Genomic DNA, 17,603 nt, shown 5'->3' on the forward strand with positions numbered 1-17,603 from the left:
TATTGTATGTTCCAAAAACTCAAAACCCAATTAGTGTGTTCTTATTGTATGTTCCAAAAACTCAAAACCCAATTAGTTGGAGAACTAGATTAGATTGATTCATGCGTTCTTCTAGAATTAACTTGAGGTTTATCGGGTTGGCCTAATTAAGGTTTTTTTTAGGTTTCAAATTAGTCTCTGAACAATTTGCTTCTTGTGTACTTGAAATTTAATCAAGTGATTCAACAGACTATTATACTTCATAAGTAAATTTGTGTATCCCTAAAATTTCAAACAAATTCCACAAAAAAAAAAAAAAAAAAAAAAAAAAAAAAAAAAAAAAAAAAAAAAAAAAAANTAGACATGTGGTGGACACTGTTCTCAGACAACGAGGCAAAAGAAAAATCTAACTCATTATTTGAGCTTATCCAAAGAGTTGGCAAATAAGCTCTATTTTAAAAAATTACTATAAATTCCAAGTCAATGATCACCATAATTGTTCATAGCCAGTGGATCAACCTACCGTGAGTAATTTCAATGAATATCCATAAATTAGAAGTGAAGAACAGTAAGAATAAGATAAATCAATATGAATATTTACAAAATATACACAATATACAATTCAAGGATGATCGTTGTGAAGAGAATTGCAGCAATCAACAAACAGATATCAATCTCGTGAACAATTTTACCCTTTCGGAGTTCCCAATTGCTTCAGCTGCAAATCTAACAACCTTCTTGAACGCAAAATGCACACAGTTCGAGAGCGCGATCCAACAAATCACTTCGTAAACGAAATAATACGCAGGATTCAAAGATGTAGAAGAAGACGATGATTCGTCCCAATCACTCCCCCCAAATCTATCGAAATTCCAACCCCTACCGCCGCCTCCGCCGCCATCTCCACCGTACGGTCCGTCAAAATCGCCGCCGTCGAAACCATTATCCTCGCCGCCCTCGGAATCATCGCTGCTGTACAATCTACGCTTCGTGCGTCGTTTTCTACGAAGAAACGTCCGAGAGGACGATCGGCACGAAATCGATTTGACAGGCGGCGGAGCAATGGTTGCGACGGGGAACAGAGCGGCCGATAATTGAAGAGCTCCAGCGGCGGAAGACGGTGGGATCTGGTCGGTGATTGAATCGGTAGCGGAGATACTGTAATTGGATAGGATATCGAGGCGATTCAGGAATTTAGCGAACCCGACGCCATTGTTGGCGACCATTGAAAGCGTTCCGGCGACCAGAGAGGTATCCATTGCAATGGAAGCGTTTGGAATTGGAAGAATAATTGGGATTTTGTAGACGAAAGATCTAGGGCTTTGAGAACGAGATGGCGGACTGGCGGACGGAGTCACTCCACGACACTGGTAATGATCCGCCGTCCCAATCTCGTGGGCCGCTCTGGGCCGTTAAATGGGCCTGAAGTACGATATTATTGGGCTTTTTAAGTTGGGCTAATATAATATAAGTAAAGGCCCAAATATGACCCGAAGGATTTTTGTAGTACAATAGTGTCCATGAGATTATAGTTGTAATTACCTCTAAAAAGAAGTTTTAAGAAAAATAAATATATTATTGTTGTAAGATTAGAGAATTGCTCGATCGACGTTGACAATGACGACACTGCTCAAGGCCTAAGCAAGCTACGGACTATAGGGTTTTTGGGCAAGAATTGTGCCTAAAATTAACTAAACGAAAGTTCGGTTGACAGCGAAGTTCTGATGACGACAACGACATAGTTCAAGGCCCGAGTATACCACGGGCTAAAATAATAGGATTATAATCCAACCCTACTTTTAAAAATATTTAAAATATTAGTGATATGTCATGACTTATAAAGTTTGATATTTGAACTCTGTGAGATTTTAGTTATTAATATATAACGTATGGTAGATAAGTAGATTTTTTTTAAATAATTAAAATAAACTTGACAACCCAATTCGACCGGGCTGTGAACTCTATTCGAGTTGTTCGGGTCACCAACCCAATATTTCGAATTGGTCCGAAAGATTTTTCAAACCTAACTCAATCTAACAAGTTGTCAACTTCTCCCTACCCGATAGTTATATGCAGTAAGCCGTTGTTGTTGTCTTTTGCTTACATTCCTATATAACACCAATTTCAATTTCTCAAATCTTGCTTTCAAAACCCTTTTTCGAAATTTTTCTGTTCCGTTTTCTAAAACTTTCTTCTTGAACCAGGGCATGAGGCTCGAGTATACATCTTCTCAAATCTTGCTTTCAAAACCCTCTTTCAAAATCTCTCTGCCCCCGTTTTCTAAAACTTTCTTCTTGGACCGGGGCCAGAGGCTCGAGTATACATCTTCTGAAATCTTGCTTTCAAAACCCTCTTTCGAAATCTCTCTGCCCCCGTTTTCTATAAGTTTCTTCTTGAACCGGGGCCAGAGGCTCGAGTATACGTCTTCTCAAATCTTGCTTTCAAAACCCTCTTTCAAAATCTCTCTGCCCCCGTTTTCTAAAACTTTCTTCTTGAACCGGGGCCAGAGGCTTGAGTATACGTCTTCTCAAATCTTGCTTCCAAAACCCTCTTTCGAAATCTCTCTGCCCCCGTTTTCTAAAACTTTCTTCTTGAACCGGGGCCAGAGGCTCGAGTATACGTCTTCTCAAATCTTGCTTTCAAAACCCTCTTTCGAAATCTCTCTGCCCCCGTTTTCTAAAACTTTCTTCTTGAACCGGGGCCAGAGGCTCGAGTATACGTCTTCTCAAATCTTGCTTTCAAAACCCTCTTTCGAAATCTCTCTGCCCCCGTTTTCTAAAACTTTCTTCTTGAACCGGGGCCAGAGGCTCGAGTATACGTCTTCTCAAATCTTGCTTTCAAAACCCTCTTTCGAAATCTCTCTGCCCCCGTTTTCTAAAACTTTCTTCTTGAACCGGGGCCAGAGGCTCGAGTATACGTCTTCTCAAATCTTGCTTTCAAAACCCTCTTTCGAAATCTCTCTGCCCCCGTTTTCTAAAAGTTTCTTCTTGAACCGGGGCCAGAGGCTCGAGTATACGTCTTCTCAAATCTTGCTTTCAAAACCCTCTTTCGAAATCTCTCTGCCCCCGTTTTCTAAAACTTTCTTCTTGAACCGGGGCCAGAGGCTCGAGTATACGTCTTCTCAAATCTTGCTTCCAAAACCCTCTTTCGAAATCTCTCTGCCCCCGTTTTCTAAAACTTTCTTCTTGAACCGGGGTCAGAGGCTCGAGTATACGTCGCTTGGCAATAGACGACGCAAGAACAAATAGGCTTAACTCACTTGTTGTTAGGAAGTGAGTGTCGCACGAAAACAAGTCCGAGAGCAAATAATTTCCATCCATTTGCATAAAAATATTTATATAAAATTTAACTCACCACATTTTTAACGACATGTGGAAGAGCTATTAATACATCCCATAGATAATAAAGTGAGGTATTTTATAATTAGAAGGCCTAAAACAATTGCCTCTTGGACCGATCGTTTGTTTGTAAAATAATTTGATCATCCTTCAATATTATTAATCGCATTCCTTCACTGAATCAAACTTGGCGATTGATTTGATTTTCAACGATTAAAATATTGAAGAAACCCGATCTTCTTCTCATTGTGGATTGACAAGAAACCCACGTTAGAAACCCGCGAAATTCAGACTTTGACGTGTTTCTTGTTGCCTGCAGTTCAAGAACAAATTTCGATCTCTCGATTCCTCTGTTTCTGTTTTCCGTGGATTAAGAGTGTTCAATCGTGGCTGTGTTCGATCAAACGAAGCTGCTGTAGCGTTGGACAGATTAGGAATGGGATCGGAGCAGTTGGTGGATGGAGGCGGGCCTCGATACGTTCAAATGCAATCGGAGCCGCCTACGGCTTCGATGTCGTCGTTCTTCTCGTTTCATCACGATGCTCCTGAGCCGACTAGGATTTTCGATGAGTTGCCGAATGCCACAATCATTTCCGTTTCTCGCCCTGATGCCGGCGATATTAGTCCCATGCTTCTTTCTTACACAATCGAGTGCCAGTACAAGCAGGTGCGAGTTTCTCTTTGAATTTGCGTTGTTTCTAATTTTATCATCGTTTGGAGATTTCGTTTCTGCAGCTGAATTAGTCCACGCTTCAGGTGTTCCGTAATTTGAATTAATGTTCTATTAGATTTGTGCAATTGCTTTTGTTTGCTCGCGAATAATATAGAGGAAATCGGATAAACCGATTATCGAATTATGTATCTCATCATCGACGAGTTACATCATGTTGAAGAATGCGTAGTCTATTAGATTTAGAGCTTTATTTCGACACCTTTTGATTACTAATTAATTACCTTCCTAACTCTCCCAAAATTCTCGAGCAGAAGCAAGAGTTGCTAAGTTTTTTGTTCTATCTATGACGTTATTTTTTCTTTAGTATAGTGATTTTTTCCTCTTTATTATGAATTTTTTAAAAAAAGTTTCAGTTTTGAGCACTTCCTGATTGAATTCTATCTTGTTTTCCTGTAATAGTTCAAATGGCGCATGTTGAAGAAAGCTTCCCATGTATTTTATTTGCATTTTGCATTAAAGAAACGGGCGTTCATTGAGGAAATTCACGAGAAGCAAGAACAGGTATGTGTATGAAGGTCTATGTAGTTGTATGGTTGTTTTTTTGTCTCTCATAACAAAGCATGCTTTCGCTAAAGAAACATTGGGGCATATGAAAGGAGCCAAATGAAAATGGAAGATAGCTCGGACCAACGAAAGATCTAAAGGGTAATTACGAAAATCCTTACACAGTAAGGCTCAAAGGGAGACAGAGAACCAAACAAGTGACCTTGGACCTCTCTATACAAAAACTCTATTGTGCTTCAACCCCTCTAAAAACTCTATAGTTGTATGGTTGTTGTTGTTACACGTTTTTGTTCTTGGTTTGATTATATGAATTCATGGGTATATTTAATGCTTTTGTGCTTTTGAAATCTTAGATCAGTTATTGTTAATACGAACGTTTGGGGTTTTGATGTAGTCTTCATTGGAACGTTATATTAAAGGTTAAAGAATGGCTTCAAAATCTAGGAATCGGAGATCACACAGCAGTTCCCCAAGATGAGGATGGACCGGATGACGAGGCTGATCCTCTGCATCATGATGAAAGTTCTAAAAATAGGTATTTTTCAGCTTTGCTCAAAACAAATTGGAAGAATTTGTTTATGTATAGCCCGTTCCCAGTTATGCGAAAATGCTGTTATTCATATGGTTGTGTTTCTTTATTATAGGGATGTTCCATCCAGTGCTGCCCTGCCTATCATTCATCCTGCCTTAGGGAGGCAGCAGTCTATGTCTGATAGGGCTAAGAATGCAATGCAAGGGTATTTGAATCACTTTTTGAGTAACATGGATATTGTCAACTCTCGAGAGGTATAGGTGGTAATACATTTTTTATTTTTATTTTTAAAGCTTGTTAGTTTTCTTGTATTTTCTCGATGAAAGCTTGTTTTTCTTTTTTTTGGAAAAAGTCGTTTCACGAGTTTAAAATGGTGGCTATATACTTAGTACTACAACATTTGATAGTTAAGAAATTCATGGGATGCTTAAGATTGCAGTTGTAGGTAGTAAATATAGTCATGATAAATTTTCTTGCTAACCTCTGGAAATTTCGAAGGCATTCCTTACTGCATTTTAGTGTTTTATATTATCATTGATGTTTTTCTTCTTAGTTGTGTCTTTCCTTTTCTTGCTTTGTGAAAGTGGAATGTGACTTAGCTAGCTGATCCACTGAATTTTGTTGTCTCAAATGTTTTTTTTTTAAAAGACAAATTAGTAATTTAAAACTAATGTGTTTTCGGAGTATTGGGAAAATTCGGGTGGTTTTTGAAATACCTGGATAAATTCTCTCTTTAAGAGATCGATCTCTGATAAACCGTTTTTCAAGGAGACGATTCATGAAGAGATAATTTAGGGCTAATAGTTTTTAAAGAGATGATTTACTCAAATTGCTTGTATAATACAAAATTTATCCTATATTGGAAATTATCTTGTAAGAAGTCCTTTTTTAGGATTTCCACCCTTCAAAATCTATCTCACATATGTAAAAGATCTGATAAATTTGTCATCTAAGAAATCATTTTTTAGCTTTGATTAGCGTGACTATCTTTCTCTTCTGATGCTATTTATACTCCCAAGTTGGAATGAAACTGTGAACATCAACGATGTTTGACACCACATGTCGATGCCATACATTTTCCATGTATTATGAGTTGCTTGATGGTTTTATGAAATCTTCAAATAGTTTTCATCACTATCGTTTTCATCACTATCATTAATATATATTAGTCAAAAGGAGGGAACTGATAGGTGGCTGAGAACTTTTAATTACAGTTAATAGACCAAGTTGATCTTTTTTTAATAAAAATTATTTAATTTATCTTCTACCTGAGCCAAATGAGTAAATTTAGATTTCTAATTAGCTTGCTCTTTTTCATTAATGAGTAGTTTCTATCTTGAATGCAAGGCTTGCAGTAAAGCTGACTCCATTTTGATTCCTTCAATCTCCATTGGGGTGTTTTAGTCTTCCTAATGCACGTATATATTTCAAAGGATGGCTAAGCGAAAAAATATAAAAATAAAAATAACACCTTAGCATTTATGAGAGGAGTTCAACCTGATCCTGGTTAATGCTTTGTTATGAATGAGATGCATTTTTACTCTTGACCATTGATTCACTTTTTACATTCAAGACGTCATAATGCATGTACGTTAATATAGAAAGCCCCTGATGATGCTAGTCTCTGTGTCTAGGATCCGTATTTTAGTTTGATGTTTCAAGTGTAAACCTTCTTTTCCTCATTTATGGTCTATTTTTATTATTATAATTCCTTTCAAATTCATAAATTGTAGGTTTGCAGGTTTTTGGAGGTCTCTAAGTTGTCATTTTCACCAGAATATGGCCCAAAGTTGAAGGAGGATTATGTCATGGTGAAGCATCTACCTAAAATTGCAAAGGAAGATGACGCTAGGAAATGTTGTCTATGCCTACGGTTTGGTTGTTGTAATGACAATTGGCAAAAGGTAGAGGGCTTTTTCCTTCCTTAGTTAGCTTTATGTCTGGGTTTCCACGGTGTTTTAAGTGACCAAACAAGTTTGTTTGGTTGCAGTTGGCTTCTTCTTCTTCTTCTTCTTCTTATTCTCTTCCTCCTCTGGTGTGTGTGTATTAAGTATGTCCTATTATCAGTCTTCTAGAATATTGGGCTTTTCTGGTTCCCCCTGGTAGGTTGTTCTTGAGAAATGGGCAATAGTCCGTTGAAACGCTAATTCTATTGGACTTTGAATCTCTTCCCAAGTAGTAGTAATTTCTTGTTTGGCATATGAACCTTTGTCTTTAACTGGATAATTTTGGTATATTGATCCTGTTGTGGTTTTTTAGAACAACTTATTAGAAAATGAACTTTAGATATGTTAATCTATGTTGTTGATTGGACCTTGTAGGTGTGGGCTGTATTAAAACCTGGATTCTTGGCCTTGTTGGGAGATCCATTTGATACTCAACCAATGGATATTATAGTTTTTGATGTGCTACCTACTTCTGATGCCAATGGAGACGGACGAGTATCTTTGGCTAAGGAAATTAAGGAGCGAAATCCATTACGACATTCATTTAAGGTAGTGAAATTTTAGCATTGAACTTTATATAATGTTGGTGATGTTAATTTGTTTCTGGTTCTAAATGTGATGCTGTTCATTTTCCCCCTAAAGTTGCAAAGAAGATAAATTCCACTTTTCCCATTATTCATTTAGTTGTGGTTCACATTTTTTGTGATGGAATTTTTTGGTATAAGAGTTGTCTTATGGAGAGTTTAAATCTGGGATTGGAAATGTTAGGTGACATGTGGAAATAGGAATATTAGGATAAGAGCAAAGAATGGATCCAAGGTTAAAGATTGGGTTGCTGCAATTAATGATGCTGGACTGAGGCCTCCTGAGGGATGGTGTCATCCTCATCGTTTCGGTTCTTATGCACCACCAAGGGGTTTGACTGAAGATGGTAGTAAGGCTCAGTGGTTCATCGATGGCCTTGCAGCGTTTGAAGCTATTTCCGTTTCCATTGAACGGGCAAAATCGGAGGTATTCTTTCTTCCTTTTTTTTTTTCCTTTCCTCTCCTTTAATCATTCAGTTTAACATAAGAGACTGGATTGGTTTTACAATCATAAGAGACTGTCTTTTGCAGATTTTCATTTGTGGTTGGTGGCTTTGCCCAGAATTGTATTTGCGGCGTCCTTTTGTTTCAAATGCTTCGTCTAGGCTCGATGATTTACTTGAAGCGAAAGCTAAGGAAGGGGTTCAGGTACCCTTTGGAATTCTCACAAGTTTTTATAATATGAACTCATGGATATCTTATTAGCTATATGTAAACTTGAATTTCTTCTTAGTTATATGGCTGATTAAACACTCTCCTCTCTCCACCCTCCTTCCTTTTTCCATCCTCATCCATAACTGCCTTTCTCACCTCCGATATCGTCCACTGCGCACCATACACCATAGAAACACTCCACCTGTCTCGTTCTTAATTAATCGTAAAATTTTCTCCGTTACTTTTGATGAACTCTCCAGAGGCAGTCATGCAAAGATGACTGATCGAGGAAGGAATTCGTCCTACTCCCTATCCCTGTCTTGGAAATCCCTTGAATGGATGGCCTCCTTCTTCAACGTTACTCAAGTTCTTCAAGAAATCCCACGGAGACAACGATACCTTCTGGCCAGACGAATCTCCTAATCCCACTAAGGAAAACAAACTTAAGGATCGATCTCCTTCTCACTTATCTCAGAATATTCGAGGCTCGCCAAAAACTGTCTTCTCCCCACTTACAAAGAAGTGCTACAACCAAAAACTGTCTTCTCTAAAGCCCCACCTATCTAACCGGGCCTACATCACCAGTACCCAAACATTTTAAATAAATGTGGAATTAAATTATTATATTTATGTGTAGTAGCATATAGTAAGATAATGGAAGAACTTGTGTTTTTCTAAAACTTTTTTGTTATCATTATGTATTAATTATAGCATTTTAAAATGGGTTTATAGTATTAAATTGTAATATTTTTCTCGAAGTAGTATCTGTTCCTTAATTTCTTTATATTTTGAAGGACTCGATCGTTTACAGTAGGGATAGAGAGATATAATTTTGTAATTATTATTCTATGCCTCTGAAGCATGTGTAATGAGTCATCAAAAACTTACCTAATACATTCTAAATATCTAATAGAATAGCTATCCATTGATCTAGGTGGTACTAGGCATGGAATAGATAAATTTTTAAATAACTGTTCTCTCTCTTAATGTTACAAAACGTACGAACCTTATGCATTATATGAATGCGTTATTAACATGTTACATTCTCTCCCTTATTCCTCAATAGTTATCTGATCTCTGATGACAGGAATTTCTGTAATTTGTATACAGATATACATTCTTCTCTACAAAGAGGTTGCCCTTGCTTTAAAAATTAACAGTGTTTATAGCAAGAGAAAACTTCTCGGCATCCATGAGAATGTGAGGGTATTACGTTACCCTGACCACTTCTCTAGTGGCGTGTACTTATGGTATGTGTTCAGTGTCTTCTTTTTGAGGACATAGTCTATGCGGTTTAATCAAATATGTCGGGATTTCTTTAGCATCTAATATTACTGAGTGGTTAATATAGGTCCCACCATGAAAAACTTGTCATTGTTGATTATCATATTTGCTTTATTGGAGGACTGGATTTATGCTTTGGTCGTTATGATACACCCGAACATAAAGTTGGCGATTGTCCTCCTTCAGTATGGCCTGGGAAGGACTACTATAATCCAAGGTAAGTTCTACTGTTCTCTTCTGCTGGAACATTTGTCCTGTAAATTTCTTGGGTAATTGGTTGTTACAAATTGGATGGTTCCTCGTTATGGTACTTTTTATGCAGATTAATTGCGACGTTAGCGTTTAGATGGCGCACCTCACATACCACTAAAACAAAAGATGAACATTTATCGTATCTTTTGGTCCTTTTTTTTTTTCTTTTTCGGTGTTTGGGAGGTGGGGGGTTATTTGTCTGGTGGTTCTTTTAAACTGCAAAGATTAAAAATAAAGATGATTATCTAAGATTTTTTGTGATATTCTATTAGAATTCTGTTGTTTTGATTCCAAGTAATGATTTATGTGTAATTTTGCTAATTTCATGTATGATTGATTCAGGGAATCTGAGCCAAATTCATGGGAAGATACCATGAGAGATGAGTTGGATCGCAGGAAATATCCCCGGATGCCATGGCATGATGTCCACTGTGCACTTTGGGGGCCACCTTGTCGAGACATAGCCAGGCATTTTGTCCAACGCTGGAATTATGCTAAGGTCAGTGCCATTGATACTCTTTTCCAGATAGGGAAAAACAGCATGATGCATGCGAAGAACATACAACCGAAGCGTTGAAAATTTGAACACTTCATCTAATTGAAATATATGAATTCCTGCAGAGAAATAAAGCCCCAAATGAGCAGGCAATTCCGTTACTTATGCCTCAGCATCATATGGTCATTCCTCATTACTTGTGGAATAGCCGAGAGCTGGAGGTTGAAAAGAAGAGTTTTGACAATTCTAGAGGAACAACAATTCAGGATTCATTTTCTCGAGGATCATCTTTCCAGGATATTCCATTGCTTTTGCCTCAAGAGGCGGATGGACCCGATGCTGAAAATGAAGGTCCAAAATTAAACGGACTGGTGCCCGTTGGCAGTCCCCTTGATCAGCCAAGTAAGATCAGCAGCAGTCTTCCTTTCTCTTTCAGGAAGATCAAAGTTGAACCCATAGGACCAGATATGCCTCTGAAAGGCTTTGTTGATGATCTTGACCATTTGGATTCCCATGGAAAGTCGTCTGGAGATGGGAAAACACATCATCATGTCAAAAGCTCGGAGTTTGAGTGGTGGGAAAAACAAGATAGGGTACATCATGGTGGCTTCACAGATGAATCTGGACAAGTTGGTCCATGCGCTTCATGTCGTTGCCAGGTGAGTTTCGTGAAGAAGATACTGAAATTTTTATAGCTGTGAATAAAAAAAGTTGCATAATTGTCTTGGTTTCTGGCTTTCTTCAGAGTACTGGTGTTTTTGCCGTTTCAAATGCATTTTACTTCTTTTGCTTTTCTTATATTTATGATCGTAGCTGGGCTCGTATTGCAATTGCGATTATCTGAACTCCCTGTTTGCTAATCGAGATCTTATTTATATTAAAAAAATTCAATTCACCTTACGTGTTGAACTGAAAAAAAGGAATATTATAAGTGAAGCATCTTTAATTTGCTGAACCAGCAAATTATTGATGCCCTGGACACCTAGTAGGACTTTCCTTAAAGCCATATTTGCATATATTGTGTGATATATAAGTTAATCGGTGTCGATGATTTGTCGGTTATTATGGTATTATTAGATTGTTCTCTTGCTAATGGCCGCTCCTTTCAGGTCATAAGAAGTGTCAGTCAGTGGTCTGCTGGGACAAGCCGAACTGAAGACAGCATTCACATTGCATATTGCTCTCTTATTGAGAAAGCAGAACATTTTATCTATATTGAGGTACATGATTTTATTTTCTATTATTTTCCCTTCGTTTTCTTCTTCAATTTTTTTTACTGAATGTGTTGATATTTGATTCCTTATAGTCAAGATCCATTATAATCCCAACAATGATGTAGAGAAAATTGCCGTTGAATTGAATAACTGTGTGATCTTCACCTAATCGATGGTATTGATACTTTATGCTTTTTTTTTTTTTCCCACAGAATCAATTTTTTATATCAGGCCTCGCAGGAGATGAATCAATACGGAACCGTGTGTTAGAAGCACTCTACCGTCGGATAATGAGAGCCCACCGTGAAAAGAAGACGTTTCGGGTTATTGTTGTCATACCACTCTTACCTGGATTTCAGGTTCTATTTCTTGGAAATTCGCCACTCTTGTCCTATGCTGGCATATTATTTGAGTGTGTGTTTGTATATACGTATCTCTCTCGCTTTTTTGGCTCTATTTTGAATCTTGAGTTTGACAGGGGGGTCTGGATGACAGCGGTGCAGCATCGGTTAGAGCTATAATGCATTGGCAGTATCGAACTATATGCCGAGGACCAAATTCCATGATGCATAATCTTTATGATCTTCTTGGTTCAAAAGTACAGGAGTATATATCATTTTATGGCCTCAGATCTTATGGTAAACTCTTTGATGGTGGTCCTGTAGCTACAAGCCAGGTATATATATGTGTGTGTATATATATATTTCTTTTATGGAGTTGGTCTGGATGGAACACATAAGGCCCGTTTTGAATGAGTTTCAAAGTGCATAAAAAGTCTTGTTAAGGGTTTATAAGCATTTAAAAAGTCATTCCAAATAGGATCATAGTCACATTCATCTCTACGCGAGTGATACACATAGGACTGATTGATTTTTAGCTTTTTGTGACACGCTAATATCTTTATATGTTGTTACTTTAGGTGTACGTACATAGTAAAATTATGATTATCGATGATTGTATCGCTTTGATTGGATCGGCTAATATCAACGACAGGAGTTTACTCGGTTCTAGGGATTCTGAGGTACCACTTACCCTTTCAAGTTCTTTTTTTTTGTGAAGAATGTTATAAAACTAATAATAATATACGTACTGCTTTTCAGATTGCTATTGTTATTGAAGATAACGAACTCATCAATTCGTATATGGGAGAACAACCATGGAAAGCAGGAAAGTTTTGCTGGAGTCTCCGCCTTTCTCTTTGGTCTGAACATCTTGGTCTTCGTCCTGGACAGGTTAGTTGGTGGAAAATGAAGCAATCAGCTCTTAGGATTAGGAAGCTGTGTTTTCATTGTTTAAACAATTGCTGGTTTTTTTCTCGCTCGGAGTTCTAAGATTTTTTACGCCACGTTCTTTGATGCGATAATCTAAAACGTTTAACGATTCGTGTCTGAAGTGTCTGATTATGATGCAAATTTTTCTTCCCCAGATCGATCAAATAGTTGACCCAGTTGCTGATTCAACCTACAAGGATACGTGGATGGCAACTGCTAAGGTGAGAAAGCCTCGAGTAAAATACATTTTGGTCCCTAAGATTTGAATTTAGTTTTGGTGAGATTCCACGTCGGTTGGGGAGGAGAACAAAACACCCTTTATAAGGATGTGGAAACCTCTCCCTAGCCGATGCGTTTTAAAACCTTGAGGGAAAGCCCCAAAGGGAAAACTCAAACAGAACAATATCTGCTAGCGGTGGGCTTGAACCATTAAAAATGGTATAGAGCCAGACATCAGACGGTGTGCCAGCGAGGAGATTGAGCCCCCAAGAGGGGTGGACACGAGGCGATGTGCCAGAAAAGATGCTGGGCCTCGAAGGGGGTGGATTGTGAGATCCCACATCGATTGTGGAGGAGAACGAAACAACCTTTATAAGGGTGTGGAAACCTCTCCCCTGCAGGACCAAAGAGGTAGATTTTAAAGTGACATATTTGGTCTCAATGATTAGTATATGGAAGTGTCACATGCCCCATCCCCATTGTAGCATTCGACTTCTGTTCCGTTACTAACGTTGCATTGAATCTTATTTGAGCTCTAACAATAAACCAACGATCTTTCAAACAGACAAATACAGCAATATACCAAGACGTTTTTTCTTGCCTACCGAGCGACCTCATAAACTCCAGGTATGATTTATGCTATTCACACAGAGTCAGTCGAACCCCGGTCCTATAACGAACTCTTACACGCATTTAAATACAGAGCTGGATTGAGACAGAGCGTGGCGATGTGGAAGGAGAAACTCGGGCACACAACAATAGACTTAGGGATTGCCCCAGAGAAGCTCGAGGTCTATAAGAATGGAGAAATAGAAAAGATTGATCCAATGGAGAGATTAAGTTCAGTGAAAGGGCATCTTGTTTCCTTCCCATTGGAGTTCCTGAGCAAAGAAGATTTAAGACCTGTGTTCAATGAGAGTGAGTACTATGCATCTCAAGTTTTTCATTAAATCTTTTATACATATTCCCCTGTTGTTGTTTTTGTTAGGCCAAATTAATTAAATGTTGAATTATATTACTTTATTTCCCTTTTTTTTTTTTTTTTTTACAAAAAGAAAAATAAGAAAGAGAGAATATGAAGGCTCGTGATGATAATAGGACTTTTGTAATAATACTCATTTAATTAATACAAACATTCTTGTCCTAATTTGGGCACTTATACTAATGATGCTTTAGCGTGTCGTAGTTTCCTTTTCTTTTTTAGGACGTGGGGTGAACGTCTTCGGAGACTGATATACTGTTGAGTTATGTTTATATGTACAATAATGTTCTTTTTAGATGTTTTTGAAGAAAGAAAATTTAATCTTTATTCTAGCATTACAAGTGGTAACAAAAGTTGTTTCGTTTAAAGATACTACTCAAGTTAATTAAAAAACGTGCACGAGTTGATAAGCTTAAATTCCTACGACACGTGCTTACTATTTCACGTGCGTTCATGTAGTGTTTAGTATTGAGAGATAAAAGTTTTAAAGGTTCTGCTCGGAATAGAAATCCTAAGAAAAGTAGATCAAGTCATATGAATGTTCTTATTGTTTAAAAAACGATCTCTTTTATATTGAGATGAGCAATGTCAAAATACAAGAAGGATTTGTTTTGGGAGGGAAAATTCCTACGACACGAGTGTGCTTACTATTTCACGTGCGTACATGTAGTATTGTTTAGTATTGAAAGATAAACGTTTTAAAGGTTATGTCCGGAATAGAAATCCTAAGAAAAGTTGATCGAATCATATGGATGTTCTTATTGTTTAAAAAACAGTCTCGTTAGTAAAAAAAAAGTGACACTAAAAAGTTTGAAAATAATCTATGAGGTATCGATATACGATTTTCATCGATATATAAAAAATGTTAATACTACTTTTAAAATTTCATATGTATTTTTCAAATATAGTAGGAAGGGTATTTTTAAAAATTTACGAGAGAGAAATATAAAATTTATGAATATTTTAATTAATTTAGCATTTAATTTTTTAAATCTAAAAAGAAAATAAGCATATAAAAATGTTTAATTTTGGATATAGACACATCCACCCCCAACAAGCCAACTGGCTCGTCGGTAGCCTTTTCTTTTGAATAAGAGTAAGATTGAAAGTAGAATAAATTGGTATTAAATAAATAAATAAATAAAATAGAAAAAAAATCTGGTCCAACTTGGGATGGTATTATGAGATTCAGTTGTGGTCGCGGAGCCCCCAACAAGCCACCTGGCTCCTCCGTACCCACCAATTTAATATATTAATTTATATCATAAAGTATAATAGTGGACTACTCTTTACTTTCCATTTTTCTATTAATAAAAATACTTTTAACTATAAAAAATATTAAACTTTAAAAAAAAAAATGAAAAAACGAGTTAATATTTTATTCCAAAAATACCTTTAAAATTAATATATATATATATATATATATATATATATATATATATATATATCATTTAATTTTCAAAAATGTTTTACAAATACCCTCGTGTTTTCAAAAGTTTATTACCTACTGGTTGAATAAGAAAATCCTATTGATTGGAGCTTTCTTCAAACTTCCGAGAAAAGCTCGAATGGTACGATTCCTTTGTCACTCTAGAACGAAAGGGGCGATCTCGTAGTTCTTGGTCTGTGAAGATACATTGTTAGGTGCTCCGTTTTATTTTTCCATTGAGACCGAACTTAAACCTGGGCTTGAGAGATAGCTGTCCATATACTGATAAGAGATATATGAATTCTTGAGAAGAGAGGAGCCGAGGTGGTCCTCACGGACCTCATGAATCCCGAATGAATAGAAAGTAATGAAACTTTTTAAAATTTAAGGTTATTTTTGTTTCAAGAGTATTTTAAAAACTAAATATTAATGATTTAAGGTGTTTTTAATTTTTTTAAATTTAATTTAAATATATTATTGAAATTTTTAAAATTTTATGAATATTTTTTTAGACAAAATATAAAAATTTAGGGATATTTTTATTTATTTAATTTAATTATATTAAAATTAGAGCAGAATTTATTTTCTGAAAAGAACCAAAATATATCTTTTGTTTTTTTTTTCCACAATTTTCTCCTTTTACGTCTGAAAAATCCACACCTTTTGAATATTTAGTTTTTTTTAATCTTTATTTTAAAAAAATTAAGTTCATAATTTTTTTCCTCTACTTTCCAAAAAAAAAAAAAATTAAAAATTGAATTATTAAAAGTATTATTAAATTTAATATAATTTTTACTAACAAAAAATATATAAAGAAAATTAAATTCTATATTTATAAATTTAATTTTTAAAATAAAAGAATTAATTTTTCTAATTTTTTTAATATATAAATCTTATTGGAAAATAGTGGACAATTCAATTCGTGATTCTTATAAAATTTTCAATAAATTTATTTTTTTTTTTAAATGGTCATATTAATCAACTATAAATAAAATATTGAAAATGAATTAAAATTATTAAATAATGAAAAAGACAAGCAAATTGTATGGTAATCAAACCTTGTTCAACAACTCCAATCCAAGATATTTATAATAATAATAATAATAATAATATAATTAATAATAATAATAATTTATCCTATTTCTTTGGCTGCAAGTGAATCCCCTCCCAATTCTCAGCCACACAAATATTATATTTTAATTTTTTTTCAACTTTTTCCTTATAAATTTATTAACTTATTTATATAATTTAATACCGACATGTAATTTATTTATTTAAAATAGCTTCCGATAATTTTGTTTAATTAGCTTCCAAGTCCATGTAACGACAAAAGGATCTGCCCATTGTTTAGGTTAAACTCCACGTTTATTTATTATATTTATTTAATTTTTTTTTTTTACCATTTTTGCATTAATGGTATTTTCAGAAATAAATATTTATTATAATTAAAAAAAAAATAATTACTCATCTTTATTGTCGGCCAATGAAAATTGGCCAAGTGTCCAATTTTAATTCAGAAAAATATTATGTTTATTCCCTATCAATATATTCCTCCTTATTCAGTTTTCCTTTTCATGATATTAAAAGAAGTGGTTTATATTTTTATGGGTTCTCATGAAATTTCATTTTCACTAATTTTTTGATAAAAAGAAAAAAGAAAAATAGATAAGGTAAAAATATGACGCGGAATAATATTAAGTTCGATCGATAATTATTTAGGTTTTTTTTTTAATTTGTGTTATTAAAATTAAAAGTTCGGTTAATAATTATTTAGCTATTTTTTTTATTTTTATTAATTTTATCAAAAAAAATTCGGTCTCGTCTTTATAAAATTACCATTTAAATTTCTAATCGAGTTTTCTTTATTAAGGGTTCGTTTGATAATGATTTTATTTTTAAAATTTATGTCTTTCTCCTCTCATTTTTTTATTGTTATGGTCTTTGTCGTAAAAATATTAAAAATAAAAAAATATATAAAGGAATTAGGGTATTTATAAGCTTAATTTTATTAAAAAAGTTTTATCTGTTGGAAATAATTTTTTTTTAAAAAAATTGAAGGCTATAAAATTAGTTTAAATTAACATAAAATTTTTTAAAAATTAATTTTAAAAAACAAAAATAATTAATATTGACCAAAATTAGATATTGTAAGAGCTAACCCACTTTTAATTTATTATTAATATTTT

The 17,603-nt window shown here is 35.1% G+C and overlaps 2 protein-coding genes across 2 annotated transcripts; one reads left to right on the forward strand and one right to left on the reverse strand.

Moving 5' to 3' along the window:
- Positions 1 to 489: 489 nt before the first annotated feature.
- LOC111807330 lies at positions 490 to 1,341 on the reverse strand. Its single transcript, XM_023693006.1, has one exon. It carries the CDS (start codon positions 1,236 to 1,238, stop codon positions 636 to 638), a length of 603 nt encoding a protein of 200 aa, XP_023548774.1. The 5' UTR covers positions 1,239 to 1,341; the 3' UTR covers positions 490 to 635.
- A 2,078-nt stretch (positions 1,342 to 3,419) lies between these two features.
- LOC111807388 (phospholipase D zeta 1-like) lies at positions 3,420 to 14,171 on the forward strand. Its single transcript, XM_023693101.1, has 20 exons — positions 3,420 to 3,984; positions 4,450 to 4,551; positions 4,974 to 5,089; positions 5,199 to 5,340; positions 6,820 to 6,990; positions 7,408 to 7,581; positions 7,801 to 8,043; positions 8,148 to 8,264; positions 9,381 to 9,520; positions 9,622 to 9,771; positions 10,149 to 10,305; positions 10,428 to 10,961; positions 11,412 to 11,522; positions 11,729 to 11,875; positions 11,995 to 12,192; positions 12,436 to 12,537; positions 12,617 to 12,748; positions 12,943 to 13,008; positions 13,572 to 13,633; positions 13,710 to 14,171. The coding sequence occupies exons 1-20, from the start codon at positions 3,754 to 3,756 to the stop codon at positions 13,954 to 13,956; spliced, it is 3,342 nt and encodes a 1,113-aa protein (XP_023548869.1). The 5' UTR covers positions 3,420 to 3,753; the 3' UTR covers positions 13,957 to 14,171.
- Positions 14,172 to 17,603: the final 3,432 nt, after the last annotated feature.

The sequence above is a fragment of the Cucurbita pepo genome, chromosome LG12 (genome assembly GCF_002806865.2).
Source record: "Cucurbita pepo subsp. pepo cultivar mu-cu-16 chromosome LG12, ASM280686v2, whole genome shotgun sequence".
In the NCBI taxonomy this organism is placed as follows: domain Eukaryota; kingdom Viridiplantae; phylum Streptophyta; class Magnoliopsida; order Cucurbitales; family Cucurbitaceae; genus Cucurbita; species Cucurbita pepo.

Excerpts from the sequence above, each read along its gene's own strand:
- LOC111807330 (XM_023693006.1), bottom strand. The coding sequence starts at position 1,238 with ATGGATACCTCTCTGGTCGCCGGAACGCTTTCAATGGTCGCCAACAAT.
- LOC111807388 (XM_023693101.1), top strand. The coding sequence starts at position 3,754 with ATGGGATCGGAGCAGTTGGTGGATGGAGGCGGGCCTCGATACGTTCAA. Across the intron at positions 11,876-11,994 it reads CACTCTTACCTGGATTTCAG|GGGGGTCTGGATGACAGCGG; the intron begins GTTCTATTTCTT and ends TGAGTTTGACAG. Across the intron at positions 12,749-12,942 it reads TTGGTCTTCGTCCTGGACAG|ATCGATCAAATAGTTGACCC; the intron begins GTTAGTTGGTGG and ends TTTCTTCCCCAG.